Raw genomic sequence first — 23,912 nt, forward strand, 5'->3', positions numbered from 1 at the left:
TTCACCTGAATAAATATTTCATAAATTATGAGATCCTGATTTCATTAATCTCATTTGGAGGCGGTCGTAATGATCCATCCATGTTGTAATATTACTTCGTATACTTAACAATTATTGCTTGGTACAGGAAAAGAAATCATGACGTTATCCCCAAGGAATAAAAATGTAATATTCTGAATTTCCAATAGACATATGCATTATATTTCATTTCCGACTTCATTAAACACTTCTAGAATTCTTCGTCTAACATTATAGATCACAGAATTGCGTTGGAAAAATATATATGATTTTTAGTGGAATAAATAAATGAAAGAAAATTTACTGAATCGAGTATAACAAATTTATTACGAATAAATTTTAAAAAGCTTGACACTTTTTTTAATAAAAAAAAACGCAAGAAAAAGTATATTTTATTATTTGAATTGTCTAATATTCTCTGTATCATATACATTCAGTTTCGTATAATATAGGAACAAAAACGTAAGTTAAAATTAATAAAAAAATTATACTTTACAATTAAGTACGATTTGAAATGCAGGAAGTTTGACGTAATGTCAATTTTACAAAATAACATTCGTTTCATTAGACAAGCATACAAACACATTTTGTTAAGATATTGATATAGGAACTTTTTAATTCAAAAATTATTTAAACGTCTAAACTGTAAGTTTTATTTCCATGAAGCATTGGTGGGTAATCACAAAATAACAATTACGTTTGGCACGTACGAAACGAGGAGTTTAAATAAATTAACCTTAGAGAATTCATTTTATATTTACAATTAATAATCTTATAAAGTACACATTAGGAGCTAATTGTTGTAATTCAATACAATTAAGCAAGTAAAAATTGCACACATCGCTTTGGTATACGTGATACTTAGAATACTAACACGTAGAAACGTACCGTCCACGTAATATGCGTCCGTCATAACATCCCTTGTTACCGTGAACTGAACACAGTATACTACGCTGTTTAAAATTGTATTTTGTAACGGTTTCTTTCAAGTGACAGTCCTATGTGTTATTATTCTGGGTCGTCCTATAACTACATATGTACAATCGCAAACTAAAGTGAACGTAGCGATATTTGTATGGTCGCGCGCAATCCGTTAGTCGAACCAATCCCAGAGGTGACGGTAGAGGCCTGCGGAGGTGCGCGCGGGCGGGGACTAAGAGGCGCGCGCGAGAGGCGGCGGCGAGCGAGCCTCTTCGCGGCCTCTCACCTCGTCTCAGAGCACGCGGTCCACGCCTACGCCCCCAGCTGCGTACTGGCACGCCGCCAGTGGCGCCGACCCGGCCCGCGAAACCGGAGACACTCCTCCATAACCTCCTCCGAAGCCTGAAGAATGCTGCTTCGCCTTTAACCGCAGCGAAGCTATAGACGACGACATCGCAGGACACGGCTCTGCCCGGTACATGTACGGATTTGGTGCTCCGGTGTACGGACAAGGCGCTACTCCACCTCCAACCGACGCCGAACCCCCAACTCCCATACTTCCACCACCAACACCACTCATAGACGTCGCTGTGTTAAAACAGTTAACAGACCCTTGATGATGACTCGCTGGTACCACAGAGCCCAAGGGATTAACAGGCCATGGGAAACTTTTTGTTCCTAATGGACTGGGAACTTTCGCTGCCCAGTTATTGTACGGATAGGATGAATACAAGGCGTCCGTATCCGGAAAAGGCTGCATCAGACCGTTGAACTGCGTGCTAAATCCATTCTTGAAGTCCGCCGCCGCCGCAGCCGCTGCGTTCATGGCGTTACGTTCGCGTTTCCGCCACTTTGCTCTCCGATTTTTGAACCATACCTGTAACAATAACAGAGTTTAATAGTAAAAGTAATTAGTGAAGATTTTAAAGAGGCCTGATCGGTATTGAGGAAACGAAAGGAGGGTTACCAATAAATGTTAAACTCGGGGCAAAGTTTTAACTAGATTCAGAGTGTGGACGTCGTTGCGTGGTCGGCTATTAACTTTGCTCATTACGAAGTTGACAGTGCGACGTGGCGCTTCGGGTTATTCGAGCCACGTAGTGATATCGGAGGCGACGGGCCCGGGTGGCCAACGACCCGTCTAATTGCGCCCGCGGAATGAAGATAAATGAGCGCCGCGATTGGACGGGAGGACTTCGGCTCGGGCGATAAATGGGCCTCGAGGCGGAGGCTCGCGTTGCGGTTGTTTAGGTCGGAGTATAGAGGCTGTTGCGAGCGATAAGTCCCGATAACGCGCACTGATGTACGGCGGGCGTCACTCACCGGCGATCGATAGCCGACGACACCTCGCGATAAATCGCGCCATCAACGCGCGCTATAAATTTCGTGCCGGCTGCGATATTCGTCTCACTCACGGTGGCGGGTTCAGCCGCCCGAAACGGTAAATAATACCCTCTTCCCTCGGTTAAGTGAACATAAACGCTCGTTTCCACCCCATATACAATCGTTTGTTTTACGAAACATAAATTTTCCGAATTCACGTGAACGTACTCTCGCCGTAAGTGTGCAGGTTAATCGGTTAGAATCTTATTTGTTTGTAAAAGTTTTATCTTCATTCAGATTATTCAAATACATTTCACCTTTGTAAACGTAATGATTGTTATTCTACATTGTTAAAAGATCCTAAAATATGTTTAAACAATGAATTGCGATAAAAGTTAACACCATACGTTTAACTCATTGTAACCGCTAACAAACGGGTGAAAATAACTCCACACAAGTGCCGGGGAGTTCAATAATGACAACAGAATGATATTTATTTAGGTGCACATATGTGGAAATAATTTCCATTATTTGAATAGCGAGGGCGCCGTGGCAGAGACGGGGTCGCGCGATATTGCGACGCGGGGCTAATCCTTTAAATATATTATTGCAGGATGGTCACCTCCCGCGCCCTCCGGTCGAGGGACGCCGCCAATTTTTAATGCTACGAAGATCGATACTAATGTTTGCCCAAGATTCTTTTTATGTAAAAAAGTAAAACTATGTAAGATTGATCAATAAAGCTTAGTTTTAAATATAACATTAAAATATATTATTGAGTTAATCTTATTGCAGAATTCAAGCTTTTTCACTTGGTCGAAATGTATGGAATTTTAGGTTCTTAATTCATTTACACGGTTGATATTATTATGTATAAATCAAATATTGATAAATTCCGTTTAAATAGAGCAACTGTTGAATTTCTGGCTGGCTACCTTCAGTAGATCACTTATAATGTTAAAATAATTGACAATAGCATAGGATATAGTAGGTATAAAAATACATTCACCGATCACTCTGTGTATATTTGTTGCACTGCTTTTTGTTGGAGAAATTTTTTAAAATCCATATCCATATTAAGTATTTTTAACAAATAGTAAATCGGCTAATTGTAGGTGCCGCGAGCTAAATAAACACAATACCAATGCACCGAGTTTTCTTTACTTAATTCACATCGTAATCAGACAAGCCGTCCATACGAGTACGTATAGCATCATACACAAGATATCGCCATGTCTTCACTTTGTCAGCCGGCAGATATCAAAATGAAGGCAAGCCATAAACTTACCCAAAAATTTGCCACAATGGCTGGCTTTGCGCTGTATCACATACCATGTATGCATATTTCTCCATCCATAGATTTGTTACAGAAGTTTCTTCCTAACTTTTCCCTGGAAAACGCTTTTCAAAATATTGAAAGTTTTAGCAATACAACAGAAAACAGTCAAGTTTCGGGCCGTTCCAGCACCATTGGATCGGATCTTTTATAGCCCCGTTTTTGGGGTCTCTCTAACCCTTTCAACCCTATTGGTTGCCCTACCCTATTGGTATTTGGTATTTACATAATAATTTTTTCACATAATCTTTTCTTTTTATTTCCTTCTCGATGTCTTTCATTCTTTCTTCTTATTTTCTCTCTAGGTTATTATTGTTATTATTTTTGTTCTGTTTTAATTTATTCATCGCTTTTTATTATTTGTCCTATTACCTTTATGCGGAACTCCGAAGAGGTCCAGCGACACCCCTCTTTAATCATTAGTGGAGTGATGTTCTCCTCATTTATTCTCTCTTATAACCGTAACTGGTGTTCCGCTCATACCGCGTCAAATACAAGTCAGCCAATGATTAGGTCCATCACGGTGTTCACACTCGGATGGCAAATACAAGAGGGACTCTCCCTGAGTTTAAGCCTATGCACGTATTTGAGAAATCTCCCATGCCCTATAAAAAATTGTGAATCGGAATTCAAAACATGCGTTCTGTGATAACTTCTGTCTCCATTCTAAATTCTTCTATGTAGAGTTCTTCTTCCAGGGCCCTACCCTCAAGTCTCTCCATGAAACGTCCTTTCAGACGACCTAAGACTTCGGTGGCCTCCCAATTCGAAGAAAGATAACGGTCTGAATCGACCAGCTTCCGACAGAAGCCTCGAATGTAGTTGATAATACTTGACTGACGCTATCAGACTTAACAGTCTTCCGGTTCAGCTTGTGATGAAGGCAAGGACTCACGCCAACTTAATGGTGAGTGAGAAATAACGACGTAACTAATGATTAGATTCTCTTGTTGCTCTCTCTAGTACCCAACTTAGATCAGCATGGCTGGACTGATTTATATGATACAATAAAATTTTTCACGTGTTGAACAGATACGCTGAAATGTAATCTTTGTTGCCCAAATTTTGTGAATATTACAGCAAATTTTCGAATTTTAAAATAATTTTTAAACTAATTGGCGAATTGATGTGGCAGAAGGCAGGTCAAAGCGTGCAAAACATATGGCCGCTGAAGTCTTAAGGTTCCGGACAGGACACCACGGACTGGTAAAGTGGACAGACGACCTTGGTAAGGTCGTCGGAACACGGATACCGCTTCCAGCCGGTCGTATCATAAATCAAAAAAAAAAGGTTGAGGTAGACCTTTCTCTAGAAGTGGGTGTTTTACGACTAAAAATATGATTATGATGATTGGAGACAAAACAAAGATAGAAATGAACCTTTTATTTTGTAAATAAAAGATATATTATAAATCGGATAACATAAAACTTTGAAATATCCATAAAGAATGTACGAAAACATGTTATAATATCATGTATTTGAAGTTTAGTACAATTTTAAAAGACATTAATAATAAGTCTTCTAAAACCGCAATAAGGACTAACAAACTAGCGACTATGAGGTAACCCTAAAGGATTCGCTTCCAAAGACATTATCATACAAAAGCGTTTTGTCACTCTGTCCACATAATATTCGCCGTAATGAACGTCGCGACCGCCCTACGCGAATAATAAAGCTATTTTACGGTCAGCGGCACCGCAGGCCCGATAAATTGCCTTAAATTTAAATTAAACTAGAATCGCAGTTTTATTAGGCTCATCAATCAAACGATGCCATTGGACCGGATGCCCTTAGTTTTGCTAATGCATAATAGACTTAGTTAAAAGGAGATGTAGGTTTAAAACCGTCCAATCTGTCTTATTTCCCACTGTCCTAAAGTCAATGCACGTGGCTTGATGAAATATATTCGATTTGGACTACTATATATTTTCGACACAAAGTGACAACAAGTAACGGTAAATAGTAAGTAGATATAATAAAAGTAGCATATTTACTAGCATATTCACTCTTATAAAAATTGTATAGTCTGTTTATAAGAGTAGCTATAAGCTATAAATAGCTTTCACACCTATTTTCAAACACTCTGTATGAAATTAATCACTCTGAAATATATTTTATATATTTAATTTTCTAATAAAATGCGATCGGCCAATAACATCTGCTAACCTTTATTTCTAAAAAGAAAAAATTTACCAAATTTTAAATCTCTGAATATTATAATTTTACAGATATCGTGATGAGTCAATATGTAGGTAAAAATCTCTTATTCACATAGGTATTAGGTATAGGTGTAACTATAGCTCATTTATAAGCAGAAAGCTTTTAAAGTAAATAAAAAGTAAAAAAATCATTGAACTTCGACCGGCCAGTAACTGTTGGCAGTACTTGGTCTACAGGGACAGATAAGACAGTAAACAAGCAATAATTTTGCATTCGAATTTTACAAACACCTACTTTTATATTATCATTACTTTATTATTATTTCTGAAACCATTGATTTATAAATGGAGTGTATCACATATAACTGACAGCAAATAAGTTAACTGTACATTCACTCATTTAAACGTATAACCTTTTACAAACCTTTCACACCTATAACCAATCACTTTGTTTGTCTGTCAGAAGTTACTTATACTACATGAGTAACATTAACATTGCAATTAGTGTGGCCACATATTTCATGTGTTTGTATTTTTTATAAGTAATACGTATTTGTTTTGATAACAATAAAATGAAATTAGATTTTAAAGCTTTCACAGTTATAACAAATCAGCCCGGTACACATATATATATTCGTTATATAATTAAAAAGTAAAATCTATTTCCGTAATATAGTCAATCATGATTAAATTATATAATCAAAAGTAATTTTACGCGTGATTTATGCTTTTGCCACTGCGTAGATTAAGATCGTAAAAATAAGATATGACCGTCGTAGTTGTAATGACCGGGCCCAGTAGGGTGGATTTATTAAATGCACCCCGCAGAGTTACGGGGTTACTGCTCACAGAGACATGCCAACGCTTTAGCCGAACGAACCGTGAGAATTTTAGGTATTAGATGTCTATTTAAGTACATTATTGTCTCAATAATTTCTTAAAATAATTGTGTTTATAAAATAGGTTTATAGTATTTCATTTATATTATTACATTAGAAAGTTTTCCAAAAAACATTACACATGAAAATTATTATAAGTAACTTTGTACTGTAAACAATACAGTGTGAACCATAAATTTAAAGAGATCAAGCAAGTACATGTTTACGTAAAAAGAATAGTCTGCAAAAATACTACGAAATATTAATGTATAAAATTATTTATAACAAAAATTATGAATCATTAGAAGTGAAAGTAATCTTTTAAGACTAGAATAACAATTGACTAAAAAACGCTGTTACTTATGCGTCCGGATAATTTTTATAATGAGGTGTTTTTTAATAATAATTTTAATAAAGAGTAACTGAAAACTGTAATAGTCTATTGAGACAGCTTTCATTATATTCGTGCGTTATTCTGAAAAAAAAATCTATTGGAATTCAATAAGCCAATAACATCATGCAGTACGAAGTCTCCAGGGATAGATAATGAACAAAAAAATTAATTAAAATTTTTATTCCTAATATTATAAAAACTTTTTTCGATAAGGTGATTGTTATTTCTGAAACCATTGAGTTTTGGATAGTGTGTGCTATAAATTAATTGACAGTAAATAAGGTATTACGGAGTGATCACTTTATACAGTATGGTTGGAAATGGGTGTAAAGGCTTTTAAACTTTTTGCTGAAATATTAGCCATACATACTCTTTAAAAATTTTAAACCCATAACCAATCAACCACAATCAGACATCTCTTTATATCACTTTTTCACGATAAAAATCGAGATTTGCATTATATAAATTTACATAACAACATAAAAACAATAGTAGATTATTGCGATAAAAATATTTCAAATCGTATATAACGTATAAAAAAAAACTCACGATTTCAACGGATTACGTGCGATTACAAAACTTCGAACCATTGACTCGATTGGAGATCTCTCATTGAAATAAATTATCAGCTAAAGCCTGGAGAAATCCGCGAGATCAAAACACGGGGCATTTGGCCTATCAAAACACAAGTAGGATATCTTCAACCACTGGTTTTAGGCTTACAAGACCGATTGATAAGTTTATTTCGATTACAGACTTTAAAACAGAGGCATAAGGTATATTAGTTGAATGTATAAACGATTTGGCAGAATTTCACTGTGCAAAATAAAATCAATATAGGTCCGTTAATACAATATCACTTGTTTAAGCTGTAGAAACATATACTTTAACAGATTACTGCTGGTGCTCATTGGACGGCAGCCAAAGGAAACAACATTACGTATGTGTTTCAATTGTTGGATAATACAATTAATTTTTATTTTATTCTTATGTTAGATTTCACTTTAATAAGAAACTTTTTCCATCCATTTGTTTTTTTATAAAAAGGTACAGTCGCAGCAACTGTTGCTGCCAAAATTAAAACACATTTCCTTGTCTCTCCCATAAATTACACTACCATTTAGCTATAGTTTATTAAACCAATATATTAGGTACATAGTTCTATTTCAATCGCAGTTAACCTGAAAGAGATAGGTGACATTAGCAAAATAACTAGGAAACTAAAGACGTATTTACAGTAGTATTATTTTTAGCTTTGATCATTGTTTTTTGGACCTAATAAAACTGTAAGGTTGATATTTTAAAAATACGCATCATTAGAACATCGAGTGCATGTGAACGCATCATTGCATCGTTAGCACTAATCAAGAAGTTGTTTTTTCTGGTATTATGTCCGTGCACGAATACACTGTAGCAAAATTACTACTTTTACATTACACATCTCAAAATGGTGTTTGCAAATATGCTGTTTAGCTAAAGTGTAAAGCATTGGGTGCAACTGCACCAACGTCAGATACAGCTAGTACATACAGCTATCGCGTTGTATTGAGCTGGGAGTACTTTCCATTAAGTATTAGTTTTTACGCCTATTTCCGATCATCCTGTATAAAGTAATCACGCTGAAATATTCATTTACTTTTTCTTTTGGATTGCGATTGGCCAATAATTTCTAGTAGTAAAAAACTTATTGTTACATAAATCATTGATTTTTTTAAGACATTAAAATCTGTTCCAACTATAATATAATCAATAATTCCGTATATATATAAATTAAAAGATTCTCACAAAGGCTTCTGTTTGAATCTAGACTACTGTCGATGTGGGCAGTGTTAGTGAACAGCACAAACTGCGCTAAACTGTTTGCGCTCTCAACTGGGCACACGTCGCTAAAAGCAAAACAAAAACCCGGAGCACTATGGCGTTCACGTTAAATAAATAATGTTACGTGACTACCGCTTGTCGCCGGACAACCCTCGGTACGTTTTTAAGGTAAAACAGACTCGTATAAACGTGTTTCAGTTAAATTCAATATTTATCTTTAAATCTGTTTTCGGAAACAATTGGACATTGTAAATTTTACATGCAATTTTTATAAATCTAGTGGATTCTATTTGTAGGTGTTATTGTTTCTACGGATCGGTTTCTGCAACCAAGCGAGTCATTTTGCTTGGGAAATGAGTTATTTGATCTTTTTCGATCTTTTAAATTCGTTTTTAAATAAGTGTCCTTTCAACTATATGTGATTATATTCGATTATTGCTGGGAGCTGTTATTTTTTCTAATTTTTAAAGCTACTTTGGACTCATGACTCGCCGATCAGAACCCCGCGAGCTAATATATTAAAAAAATCTACGTCAGATGTGACGTCTGATGTATTGTATTAAATAATTGATATCGACTCGTTTGTCAGAGAAAGGTTATGTATTTCTCTGAATACCTTCAGCTGAATTGATATTAGAGCTAGAAAAGGTTCAATTTTATCTTCATACAATAGCAATTTTTAAGGTCGCGCAAATTCGTTGGATGCAGGCACGAAGACCGGTCATCGAGATCATCTATGATCTGAGATGATCATGATGATAAGAAGCAAATATTTATAATTTTTTATCCCCTTATAAGAAAAATGAGAGTGATTAATAAATTTATGCACTACACAGACCACATTAAATAAAAAGTAACTTCCCGTGCTCATGGTAAAAATTAGCTGAAGTCATGGAATGGAGATCCTTCAATTGGCAAGGTAATATAAAATATTATAAACGTTCCACTAACTTAATATCTTAAACTACTACATTAGGTTTTCTGTGGAAATACATTTACGTTTTACAAAAGATATTTTAATACGATTTAAATTTTTTAAACACAAAAGTCATTCATTTAGTTCTTAATAACAATAACAGATTAATCATAATTATCTCTAGACAGCATTATTTAGCATGTAACGTTTTAAATTGTGAAAAATATTTAATGAAAACAGCGATAAGCGCTATAATGAATAACAAATACCTGTGAATTGACTCTGTACCGTTACAGTGCAAATAACATGATATTTTTTTAATGATTAATTAGTATGGCGACAGGCTATACCGCTAGTACAGTAGCACTGCCAGTCTCAACCTCGGGTAAAAAAGAAGGGTTCATCGATGGGCCAACATCATCGTAAACACATCATCGTAAAAAGAACCTTGGTTGAGAAGTTCAAAACGAGTACTTGAGACGTGCAAACCAATAAGGTTCACATGCACAAATATTTCTTCGTCAAAAATTGCTTCAGATTCTTCAGAATTTAAATATATTCGCATTTACATTAGAAATTTCATTTATTTGTTCATGTATGTAAAACAAGGTTACAACTAATTCGAGATATGTAAGTACTAAATAGTTAAATTTAATATGTTCGTTCGTTGACAACGTAATACAGACGTCCAGCTTAGTAATATAATAAGCCGTAAGATGCGGACGACTTTAACATAGAGTATTAAAGATCTCTCTGTAACCTTAAAATGAAATACCTATTTGCATATACTCTTTATTTGAGTTTATTTTAATATTTGAAACATTGTTTATACATTAAAAATATTTATTGTACATAATTTCACACCTAACACTTTTTTTCATAATTATAAAAATATTTTTTATTTCCATCAGAATAACAATGAATCAGACTGCTAAATAAGACACTCTATACTAGATAAAGCCTGTATAGTAGTGTAAAATAATATTCGATATTGAAATAATATTTTGGACTGATAAGCAGTGTTTGAAAATACTGAATACGTAAATATACAGATTATATTAATAAAATAAGCGTCTGCGATATTACATTTACTTTATACTTTAAATAAAAACCCTAGTTTAAGTAGGACTAAGTTATAGGACTATCGTGATAATATTTATAATTTCCCAATAATTAGTTGTTGTTACTTGATTTATATTGCTTACTCTTCGGCCATTTTGTTTTTTAATATTTTGGCGCCAAACTAGAAGTTTAGTTATTAAAATATAATATCCGGAAACTAATTTGAATAATTAAAGTTTATTAACATTATTTTATATTGAAAATGTCAAAAAAATATCGTAAAATAATCAACATGACAATAAATTAGTTAATAACAAAATTCTAACCTCAAATAAGTAAGCAAATAAACATGGCGTCTATGGGATAAACAAAAGTTTTGGATCGCGTAACTAATTTCACGTCATTCGACACGATATTCGCGGCGAATGAAATGTGTCAAGAGTTGTTTCACGGACGATTGGCAGCGAGCGGGCCGTCCCCAGCCGTGTCTTCAGAAAACGATAACTGTAACAGCCCTCCGTGGACTAAACGTCTCAATATTAAGCGCGGCTTAATACAAATGTCGTCAGTTACGAAATTAGTTTCTATTATTTAAATAGCTAGTGATTCTTTGAATAATACATCTTGTTCTTGTTCTTTTCAGCCGATGGACGATTATTAATCAGGAAATTTAACACACGATTTAAAATATTAAATAATATTGATATTTAGTCTTCTTAAATGAGAGTGCATCCACTACGTGCAGACTGTTTGATATTAGAAATGTTTTAGATTCTTCGTGCTACGTTACGTGGTATTTCATTCGATTTATTAATGTATAAAAAAATTTTAACCAAGTTTCATACATATAATAACTATAGTTTCAAAATATTCATTTTTTTATTGAACACCTCTCCAACCGTCTTTGCAAGTGTAATTTTAAAATCCATTCTTAGCTGACCTTAACCTGGTAAAAGGAATATTCCAAAATAAATATCAAGTCTATAAGCTTTATAGTACCAGAGATATTGTGATGAGTCAGTACATAGATGGATATATCTTATGTATATGTATAGATAGGTGTGATATGACATTCCAATTCGCGCACGGAGTAAAGAAAACATCCAGATTAACATCTCATATTTTAAGAGTCAATAAGCAGGCAATGACCCTAATGAGTGGGTAACAAAAATAATGTTTCACGATTTATCGGTGCGCGTGCGTTCAAATTTATCGTACGGCCAGTGCAAGCGAAGCAACAGTAGCTAATCCCTTGCAGCTAGGGTTGTCGACTTGTGAATAATTACATTTCTAATCCCATACAGGTAATTAATTAATTTGTCTTGGATGATTGAAATTAATTTGTCGATTTTTATTAACTTACACAATCCGTCTAAATTTAATTATAACTCGATATACTTTTTAGCTGGCTATCTGTGAGCTACAACATAAACCCATCATCATAAAATTAGTAAATCTTTTGTGGGCAGTTATGTACGGTTTTACAATACACTTCCTTGTAATGTCTCTCAACTATAATGTAAGAATAATAATAATAATAATAATAATAATAATAATAAGTTCAATAACCAAAATCCTATAGTGTCAAATATTTTAAGTGACACTATAAAGTTTAAGAATAAATTTCTCTATTACTGTATCATAATATTGTAAAAGAGGTCACATAAAAATGTGTTTGATTTTATTGTGGGCTCTTCTCAGGTTACTTTAAGTTGATGGAAGCATTATAGAGAAGCTCAATCCGATTCTAGTTTCTCTGAAATTGATTTCTTCTGGCATTTATGAGGTGCGCTTGGTCTTGGAAATGTATAAATAAATGCAGCAAGTAAAACTCTGAGTTAACCAAGCTATAATAGTAAGAAAATATGTAATCATCAAACATATAAGACAGTAAAACAAATATTTATTATTTCGATTAGGTTTTGCTAAGCACCTTTAAAAAGTTAACATATTGACATAACGCACATTCTTAATATATATTTATATATTAATACATAAATATTGGCCCCTATTTTATCCACATACTACAGCCAGTTGTATAGTGATTAAGATAAACTGATATTCACTTATATTCCTTGTTGTCAGGAGATTACTATTATTAAAATAGAGTAAAAAGTTAAAATTAATGATAATTGTGAACAATAAATGTTTGATTAAGAAACATGTTTATTTAAAAAAAAAAGTGTTGTAAAACATTTTGGCAACCCTATTGGGCTAAATACGAACGGTATAAAGAACACACGGGGGCCAATTCAGAAAGCAGTTTGTATGCGTCGGAGTTAATGTCTAACACTTGAAGTTACTCGTAGAGGCATGAATCCTAAAGTATCGACTTACATGTCGATGAATAATACGATCAATGATTGATGCATGTGAAGATAACAAATGCATTTAAATCATTATCATATTGAATATAATTACAATAACACTACTAAAAATGACTCTCAAATCACTTTGGAAGCAATGTTAAGTTTTTGTTCGCAGTTGCTAAAAATTACTTGAATTAATATGGTCATACCAAACAGAGAGAAGACAATCATATGACAAAGGATTTCGGCTCATGAACTGGATTTTGGACCATTAAGTAAGATATGAAGACGACGGAACTTCAATTCAATAGGTAATTCGGTAGAGAATAAAAATATTTTGTTTGGAATAAAAGATTGTTTTTTCTGGTTATAGAATATTCAATTTCAATCTGTAATATAACTCCCATTACCTTATGGGAGTACCTATACATCATATGATAAGAATTTCCGCACGTCAAACTTATAAATTGCTAATTGTAATTCGATAAGGCTTGAAGAGTGTTTTAAAATTTTACAATAACCACCTCCCATTTACAAATCAAGCTGCTCATAACAGTTTAAATATTTTCAATAGACCATTAGCCGTATAACATATCCCAAGAATCTGCTTGAACAACACGTATTGAAGATTATTAGCATACCGAAGAAACCGAAAGACATGCAAGGCATCCCGCTTGCTGTAAATAGTACACGGCGAGTTCAAACCGCAGAATCTAACACGGGCCTTCGGAAACTATTGACAGTGTGTGGATGCGATCAGACTTAAGCTGGAGATTATGAAGAGACCGAAATAGACGGTTGAAATCCTCGCGGATTAAGGGATTCCGTGTTCCGACCGACGGGGCGGCACAAAAATATCGAAGGCGCGCCGGATGCGACGATTTGGTGCAACGCACGCCTCGTTAATATCGTGATGCACCTCGACGCTTCGCTGAAGTAAACCTGAGAGATTAACAACTTCGTACGAATACAGAGTTCAACGCGATGTTATTGAAAAAGGAACGCTTCCTTGACAATTAATCTAACCAAAAGAAATAATAACATTAAAGAACAATGTAAACATAACAAACATAAGTTTGGCCACTTTTGTGACGAAATCAATGTTTTTATAACTTTACAAGAGCAAGACTTAAGCTTTTATATAAGAAATTGTACAAATAATAAATTTAAAATATTTAATATTTTTTATGCTTTAGTGCAAAGAATTTTTAAGTGATAATACACCTTGGAAATTAATTAGTCTAACTCGAATCATGACTTATGAAAAAGTTTATTAGCAATAGGTATTGCGAAAAGATAACTTTGTATTTTAAAAGCCTTTATTAGCTCAAGACACGATCTGATCACATTTGACTGAAGCCTTAAGTCGTACAATGGTACGTCTAATTATCTTAGTAATTTATATAGAAGAACTATTAATCTATCTAGTACTATAAAATAATTTTACTTCTACTTTTCCTACTTTGAAATCGTAGCAAAATAAAAGAAGAATTTAAAAATGGTAGTAAATATTAATTTTTAGTGATATGAGGCATGAATAAATAATGATTTCGAAAGAGTTTGAACTTTTTAAATATAGGAATTAAAACATATGTTAGTTATTATCTCTATATGTCTTACAAAAAATAAGATTGAATGATTTTGAAAACTAACTAGGAAATTTCGTAACATATAAAACACTATTATTATTATACTATTATTAGTATGGTCCTAAGAAAACGACTTTTTAGTCACAGAATAAAGTCTTGACTACATGACATCAGTAAATGGACAAATATCGTGAGTTCTGTTTAGCGAAAATGATAACTGAATGTAGAAGGTTGAGGTGACATTTGCTCCAACGGAAAGGAATCCCTAGAAGAAGTAGTTATATCCAGGAATGATTAAAAAATATTTATCCATCGTCTAAACATGTTTTAATAAAATAAAGAGAGACTTTTCAAGTAAATAACACATTATAAATATTGCCAAAACTCATATTTTCGAATAGTATAATAAGTAACCTTCTTTATGCTCCAGTTAATTATCGATCCTTTATCACGCAATAATTATTTATCAGCGTCGAATGACAACATATGCGATAATGAACCTGTCACGTGTATGTGTTATGAATGCTACAAACTGTACGAGTATTGCTATATGTGTATTAAGATTATATATATAGCTAGATTTGAATAAGTTGTCAGAAACTTGTTGGGGCTAATTTTAGATACAAAAGAACTCAAATCAAGAAATTTAAAATCATGTTGAAATATTGACTATTACTCTCAATTCTTAACTTATCGCTATAACCAATGACTTAAACTAACATAGCTAAAACAATTTTAAAAATCTATAATTTATTATTTTTAAATATTTTTTTTCTGAAGAACACAACATGTATATTAGCTTGTGCGGAGAAGTATTTCTCTTACACCCAAACTTAAACAAATTTGACAAGAAAAAAAGTATTCAAGAACAAATCTCCAGCAAAAGTCTGAAGTGTTTTAGTATGGGGCATGCTCTACAAATTAAGCGTTCAGTTTTGATAACAGAGTGAAGTTTTAGCTGGCAGGAGACTAACGTAATCCTTTGTAGGATAGAAAAGTATATCATGATATCTTCGTAAGGCGAAAAATGGGTTAATTGACAAAAATAACTTACCCTGACTCTCGCTTCGGTGAGGTTTGTCCACATCGCGATTTCTTCCCGCGTGGACATGTCAGGGTATCTGTTTCGTGCGAACGTGGCCTCTAGTTCTTGCAGCTGTTGACTTGTAAAGTGCGTTCTTTGTCGCCGCTGCCGTTTGTTCTTCTTATCCCCTTTATCGTCGAGGGACGGTTCGTCTGGACCCACACCGGGTGTTGTTGATTCCGTCTTTATTGTAGGCTCTGATGTTAGAGGTCGATTGCCTGAGAAAATTCGAAAGAAATTAGTACCTGCCACTGGATAAGATGGCGGAAGCTCATGTGATAAGACCGCCCATTGTAATTTTGTCTTTGTTATTTTACACTTATGTACTTATTATTTTAGCGAGTACAATGAATAAATATTACCTATTAACTATCAAGTACCTACATGACATTATTCATAACAACTTCCACTCACAAGGTGGACGTATGACGTAAAGGTCATCTTAATGTAAATGCATCGAGGAGGCCTATATCCATCAGTGGATATCCTGCGGTGAAAGTTGGCTAAATGGCCCAGTAATTCGTAACTATAATGTAACCTACATTACTAACTAAGAAGTTGTATGATAATCCTAAAGTATTGTACCAGCGAAAACTGGATAACTTTTTAACTTTAGGTCAAACGCTAGCCTATCTTTAAGTCACATTTACTTTATTTTTAATACAGTAGTAAAGCAATTCTTTTCTTAATTTTATTTTTACTTAAAAAATCATTAGCATTATAACTGGATTTTGTTTTTTTAATAATGGATTGTAAATTTAAAGTATACAAGGCTAATTGTTATAGATGTAAAAGTTTTAAAAAGGGTTAATATAGCTATAAATAAATGTCTTATTTGCAGTCAATTGGTGTATAGTGCACTCCTTCCAAAAATCGATGGTTTCAGAAATAATAAATAACGTACAGTATAAGTAAAGCGTTTTCAAAATTCGAATTACTTCATATTAAAATAAATAATTGTTTACTGCTTATCCCTTTAAACTTTGAACTGTCAGCAGATATTAGCAGAATACATAATTCAAAGTAATCTTCTATTGGAAATAAGTGTAAAACCTTAAAAACTTTTGCTGTCCATTAGTTTCCTAACCATTCAACCTTTTAAAGTTTTGACACCTATAAACAATCACACATTGTATTGAAAAAAAAATGTACACGAAGTTTATTTAAGTCTACCAAGTAAATATAAAACAGTAAGATTAAAACGAATCGAGGAATGTCCCGGGAAAATTTTGGTACAGATAAAAAAAAAATTGAATCATGGCGACCGGTAGCACTGCACTAATGCGCGGGATTAGCTCGCAGGAGCACGTAATTCTTTTACGACACCGCTGTAAATACGTTATTCACGATGAGCGACACAACACTATGACATTATTTATGTCGCCGATAGTAATTTTTTTTTTATGTGACGTCTATTTTTGTTTAATGATGCGATAAAATGGTCGATTAGCACTAAACATGTTTTTTATTTTCAATGACAACTTAAACATTGATCAGACAATATATTTATTGCTATGATTTTTGTGGCATACATGGGTAATTTTGTGAAATATAGAAACTTTGGAGGAGGCAGTTCTATGCAGTAGAGGTTGAAAGGTTCTTGAGTGGAGACCACGATGCAGTAGACACGGCTTGTGTAAGTCCGCTACTAAGTGGATTGACGATATAGTAAGATTCCCGGGAAGTCTGGGTTATCGTAACAATATTTGAAGGAGGCTTATGCCTTGCAGTGAACGTCTATTGGCCAACATGATAATTGGTAGTAAAATCATTAAGTGATTTGCTACTATTGCTCATTTGTCATCAGTTTTAGCATCTATTTTTAATCATTTGTATAAAATAATCACTCAGAAATATGTAACTTTAATAAAATATGTAACAATAGTAAAATTAGAAGCAAACGAATCCTTTAAAAAAGAATATCAAATGAGCAGAAAGTCTAAAGGTTTGTCCAAATTTGGGTGGATAATATCCATTGTACAAGATATTTAGATCAATATTTAGAGCGCTTGAAACGATGTCGCGGCCGAGGGGACAAGTGATACGGTGCTGTTATTACATCAATTCGTTACTGATAAGGCGCGGATAGCAATCAAGCCGCATATATTGGGTTCAGCAGATATCCTAGCGTCAATGAAGCGTCGATGGACATCACTGCTGGAATTCTAGTACGGAACTGAGCTTCATTTAATCAATGTAAAATTATTAATGACATGTAAATAAGATTATATATTTAGTCTTTCACTATAACATTGTTATAAACTCTCGATGTGTTTCATTATATTTTCGTCCAGATTTTTATGAAGCACTAAACCTACCTACCTTTTTGATGAACGAGGAATTTCATCATGACAACGTCTCTTGATTCACCATAGAGGAAATACGGTCTTTTTGCAAACATAATATAATGGTCACGAAACAATTCTATCAGATAAATATACTAAGGCTGTACAAAAAAGGTTCATTAAAACGTAAGCGCAGCGAAGAACGACAACCTATAAGGTGGACATTGTTAAAGGCGTCGAAATTCGCTGCATGCAGATCACTTCGAATCGGCCCTAACGGAATTCTATGAAGGAGGCCTGAAGCAGTTGATAACCTGCTGCTGAAGTGATGGTGATGACGTTGATGAATAATTAAGAGAGGAATAATTATTAAATATCACTTCTTACAATTAAATAACATTTACTAAGACAATAAAATATTTTAAAAGAACTAACATGATTTTATTGCTTTGTTCTCATAATAAAATCAGACTAAAAATCACATGAGAAATACTAAATGACCGCCAAATTTTATAACACATATTTTGAAATTACTAAACAGGTATTATTGAAGATAAAAAATATTATCTTATTCATACACGGCATTTTTATTACAGTGGATTAATGTTAACACATTGCTGCTGTTTATCTTGATTAAAATAAAATTTTTGGCATTTTTTTATATAAATTTTCTCACGATTTAAGGAAAATTTGAGTTTATATTTCTTTAATTGTTGATTTGACTAACCGATACAAAAACCGTTTGTCAAATTCATTACGATGTAACTTTTTTTACTACCCAAAACAATGTTTTTTTTTTTTACTTGTGGTTTATTTATATATATAAACATTTACAAAATTTACTTTCTAATGTTACAACAGCTGAAGCTTGTAGAAATAAATCTACTAATCTAAGTATGACCTAAGTCCTTTTAAGAGGTAATGGGCTAGCATGTAGCGGTCCAAGCCAAGATATTTGAGGAGGCTTTTGTGCTTTGCTTTTTAGAGGTCTAAAATAAAAACTTGGCCATACATAAATGCCAACAGGGCAACAATCATCCTGCGTCAACATATACTGCAACCATTTAAGAACATAGAGGTTAGCATTTAAGAAGTACTAAACGTTCTTCTATTTCTCTCTAGAAAAAACGTTGCTTGCATTTTACATATTTTTGTATGGGTCGACAAAGTAGATGGTAATATTACCTAGTGATCTGTCGTATGAAGTGAACCAAAAAGAAGAACCAATGTAATTTACGTAACTCGAAATATGGCTCATCTGAGCACCTAACTAGTGTGGCCTGCGATCGTTGGGGCCCAAAGGTTTTCGAGTCGGACAATACCCAACATGAATAGACCCCACTAGATAAACCGCCAACATGGTACAGGTCTCTGAAAGTCCCTGCATGTGGGCAGCCCCATACCGGTCATCGTGTGTATTTTTTGTGAAGCTCTATGCCTTGCATTGAGCGTCTGTATATAATAATCATGATGATATGTCAATAAAACTAGCCACAAATTAAAAAAAAAAAAGAAAAACAAGAAAATAAATCTGTTACATTATTAACAAAAATTTGTTAATTTGTTACACTATCAGGCTGGTATACGAGTGAACGCGTGTTAGGCGTATAAGAGTGAATATAACAGCGTAGTTCCGACATTTCCACGTTGTAGGATACGAGTGCATGCAAGTCGATAGATAAGAATCATTGTAGAAACTTACATAACCAGCTACATTAAAGGAAGCGTTGTAGCGGCATTATCAAAATCGAGTGTTCGTTTTGAAGTGGCATCGTGTATCGATATCGGGAACACATGTTAACAGAGTTATTTACCTACAAGTTTGTCGCGTCGGCCGAACGCAAAGGTTGCTGCTTGATGGATGGGGCGGCGAAGCTACAAAGCTTATCGACGATAACGCCTATCGCACGATATCGGCCGTATCAGCGGAGAATGCCCGCGGTAGCGTCCCTCGGTCGAACTCAGACCGTAATCCTCGCCTGTTCATTATACGCCAATGACTGCGTCGTTCAGATTGATGGTTTTAATATAACCGGACATGGTGCGATATGCTAATCCACAGATGCCGTTGATTAATTGCGATTTTCTAAATTTTTCGTTCGTTTCATCATTTTTTAGGTTACACAGCTACATTTTTTATTAATTCAAAATAAGATCTACATTCAAAAACCGTATTAGTAATTCAAGCAATGTCCTTGGTTATAGGTGTATATATGGCTCATTGCAGAGAAGTAGTAGCTCTGCGATAAAAGACTGAGACTCGTGATCGTAGGTCGTGGGTTAAATTCTCGGGATACAATCTTATATAATTTACAATTTTTGTATAAAAAGAGTAGTGCCCATCTTATATTGCCACGACTCACAAATTTTCGGAGGATGGGCAGCAGTCTTCTGTGTATTATAAATCCACACTGCGATAGCCATTCCGCCTTCCAAGCGTTGCGATTAGGTAGGCTGAAACGACGACACCACCCTATCCAAACTTAGTTTTGTCTTTTATACTTTTTTTGTCAATAGAAAAAAAAAATCTTTCAGAGTGATCACTTTACACAGGGTTGATTCTAAATAGCTGTAAAAGCTTACTTTTGCTGACGAATGAACTATACATTCATACATTTAAAACTTTTCATCTACAATCAATTACCCAGTATAATCACATCTCTATCTCTACATTGAATTAGAATTTTATATAGATTCCAGAAAGTAACGATTACAAAAGAGTAACGTTTTAAGATCCACGGGAAATAGAAAGAAAAAAAGGTTCAATACCAGTTTCGAAACCCTTTGCTAGTCCATATGAAGATTTTTTTAAATAATAAGACAATGTTTTTTTATGATAATTTTGACAATTGTTTGGTTGCTATTAGAATCAAACGTTGTTAAATTTCATTTAAAAGAACACATCAGCATTCCGACTTATGGTAGCATTCTAACTTGATAAAATAATTGACGATAAAAAAGATATTTTAGACTTGAATTTGAAATACAAAAACATTAACAGAATATTTATTTTTATTATAATAAAAACTTTCTAAAAAACGGACGTAATGGAAACATATTACAACAGTTTTCATTTATTTTTGCATTTGCATTCAAACAATAAAGCAGAAAAAGCGCTCTCCAGTCCCCAGTCCGTACACATCGCTGGAACGCTGTTTGTGAAAGCATTAGATCAACAAGCGGGCTATTTGCTATCAGATTCACTGACGCTTTACTCAGTTTGCGTTCAGCTTTAAGTTTGTCACACTGTGTGGTCTTTTTACCGATTCATACAGGAATTTGCTTCTTTTGTCATAATTACATAATAATTTTTTCGCATTTAATTAAAAAGTTAACTTCACAAAGGTTCTAACATTTTTTATATGTCTTAAATAGTTCATTCTTAGAATTATTCACTTCATTCTTTTTTATCTCATCACAGATGATCATAGGCTTTCTCCAAAGGCTTCCAATAGGACCCATTAGAAGCGGCCTGCATCCAGCATCATCCGATGGCCTTAACAAAGTCTTCTGTCTACCTAGTAGGCAGATGTCCTATGTTACGCTTCTATCGCGTGGTCTCTACTGCAGATTCTTAAAGCTTTTTTGTAAATTTATAGGGGATGCCAAGCAATAGATGTCCTCCAGCTAAAGACGACTTCGATGATAATATAATGTTATTTACAGCCGTAATTTTTTTAATTTAATTAACCATTACATAACATTACGTTCTAACGTTTACTTTGTTTTTTATTTCATTTTAATATTTCCTGATCTTGGATTATAGGGTCATTGTTATTAATAATAAGACTCTGGTGCTTCCTTAACCATTTTGCTATAATTTATGACAGAAATTATTTTACTAGATTATTGAAATGGTAATTATAATTTTCATTTATCATCATCGTTGTCATCATTTTAGGCGTAAAATGTTCACTGCTTTAATGATAATGACATCCACCTTATTAAATGTTTATTGATTTCTGAATTAGGTTGACAATTTTGAGAATGCCTACTCACAAAAATCATTCTAGTGTTTCAACTTCGGAAGTACTACAGACCTTTAAAAGACTTAAAAAAAGGCTTGAAATTATACTTACTGTCGTCGGTATGTTTTCTGTCTCGACGCGGCCGCGGAGGTGCGTATAATGAAGACTGTTCAACACCTGACCCACCAGAAGCCAGAGACGAATGCCCACTGTCTCGAAATTCCCCCGTTTCCGCCCATACTGTAACAACAGAAATTACTGATTAACTCTCTTAATAAATAATATATTTCTTTTGTACATCAGTGTAAAAAAAACAATAGCTGAATTTCTTGCTAAGCAAGCTTCAAAACCGCTTGACCAATTTTTTTCTAGTTTCACTTAATCATGACATGAAAGTATAAACGGCAGTTTCCTTAGTTATACAAATGACGGAGCCAACTAAAACAGTTGTCTATGTTGTTAAATATTTGAACCAATAATATCAAAAAAGGATGTAGTTGAAAGAAAGTACTTATAATGTACTCGTACCAGAAAGCTTTTCAATAAAAATATGTTCATAATATTATTGAAGTCTTGTAGTGTGTGAAAACTTCATTTTGTAGGTAATCTTCTTTACTAACACGCATCCAAAGAACGCTAAACATTCATCAAATTTATACAAAGATTTATTGAATAATGTATTGTAGCGTTACATGAGAAACCATAAAATTTACGAAGATTTATTGAATAATGTACATTAGGGCTACATGAGGAACCATAAGATTCATCTAGTTTTTTACATGTTATAACTTGCATCTTATAATCCGAAAACCACCTCGATTAATTGTTCAATAACGTAGATATAACTGAGCTCGAATAAAACGAATAAATAATTTTGTATCTTTGCACTAATAGAAATAGGCAATCGTGAGATATAAATAGTGTTATTTAAGGTATCATTTAAATTACATTTCTATTTTATGAGCTTTCACAAAGCCAACGAGTATTAATTAGATAATATATAATGTAAGACTCGTTTGAAAATGGAAGTGCGTCATGTTATACAATTAATATTAAATGAATTTAGATTTAACTGGCAATACAAGGAAGTAATAGATGTATACTAAAATGCAAAGTTAAAAAAAAATTATGTGAGTCAATTCAGCTAATTTCTTAAACGTGATATAAATATAATATGAAAGATATATTAATTAAAAATTTAATGTATGGTATTTACGTCTAAAAATTAATATGCATTCAAAGACAATAACTGGTTATTTTAATCATCTAGTGACACATTTTAAAGTCCAGTGTAGATACCTTTTTAAATATGATATACTTCTTGACATGTTTATATAACTAACTCTCGGGCGTATTTGTCGCTGATATATCATCATCATTTCTTCCGGACGTCCAATGATGAACATTGGCCTGGTCCATAAGTTTCCAATAAGTCCAGTTAGGAGCTACCAATATCCAACATATTTCGACCATAAAACCAAGGTTGTCTGTCCACCTTGGGTGGACGACATATGCTGCGCTTGCCGGTCTGTGATGTCTACTCCAAAATCTTAAAGCTCCAGCAGCCATCTGTTTTGCGCTATGTTTAGCTGTCCACTGCCACAGCAAATCAACAATCCGGCGATGTATACAGCTTCTCGATTACTATTGTTTAATATATTATGATTTAGATACCACTGGAGTTATTATTGTAATTTTAATTTCCAGAGATTTTTTAATCAACAATTCTACATGATAGTATAAACCGCTACTTGATGTTTTTTTAAGTTGTACCTGGTAGTAGGAGGAAGTAATATAGAAACGTTGTGCAGGAATCGTAAATTCAATTAAAGTTACTTAAAGTAGTAAA

The 23,912-nt window shown here is 33.7% G+C and overlaps 1 protein-coding gene across 1 annotated transcript; it reads right to left on the reverse strand.

Annotated features, from left to right (window-relative positions):
- Positions 1-662: 662 nt before the first annotated feature.
- On the reverse strand, positions 663-23,482 carry Ptx1 (pituitary homeobox homolog Ptx1). Its single transcript, XM_068776513.1, has 4 exons — positions 23,407-23,482; positions 22,175-22,303; positions 15,781-16,028; positions 663-1,816 (listed from the first exon to the last, which is right to left on the reverse strand). Exons 1-4 carry the CDS (start codon positions 23,480-23,482, stop codon positions 1,232-1,234), a joined length of 1,038 nt encoding a protein of 345 aa, XP_068632614.1. The 3' UTR covers positions 663-1,231.
- Between the last annotated feature and the right edge of the window lie 430 nt (positions 23,483-23,912).

Source organism: Battus philenor, unplaced genomic scaffold, assembly GCF_028537555.1.
Source record: "Battus philenor isolate CCGP_79_NKW_IND1 unplaced genomic scaffold, ilBatPhil1.0.hap1 SCAF_12, whole genome shotgun sequence".
Lineage (NCBI taxonomy): Eukaryota > Metazoa > Arthropoda > Insecta > Lepidoptera > Papilionidae > Battus > Battus philenor.

What these genes read in the sequence shown, in the direction of transcription:
- Ptx1 (XM_068776513.1), bottom strand. Translation starts at nt 23,482, where the DNA reads ATGGACCAGGCCAATGTTCATCATTGGACGTCCGGAAGAAATGATGAT. An exon ending in AGCGACAAATACGCCCGAGA is followed by an intron (nt 22,304 to 23,406) that starts GTTAGTTATATA and finishes CTGTTGTTACAG; the next exon opens with TATGGGCGGAAACGGGGGAA. An exon ending in CAGAAAACATACCGACGACA is followed by an intron (nt 16,029 to 22,174) that starts GTAAGTATAATT and finishes GAATTTTCTCAG; the next exon opens with GCAATCGACCTCTAACATCA.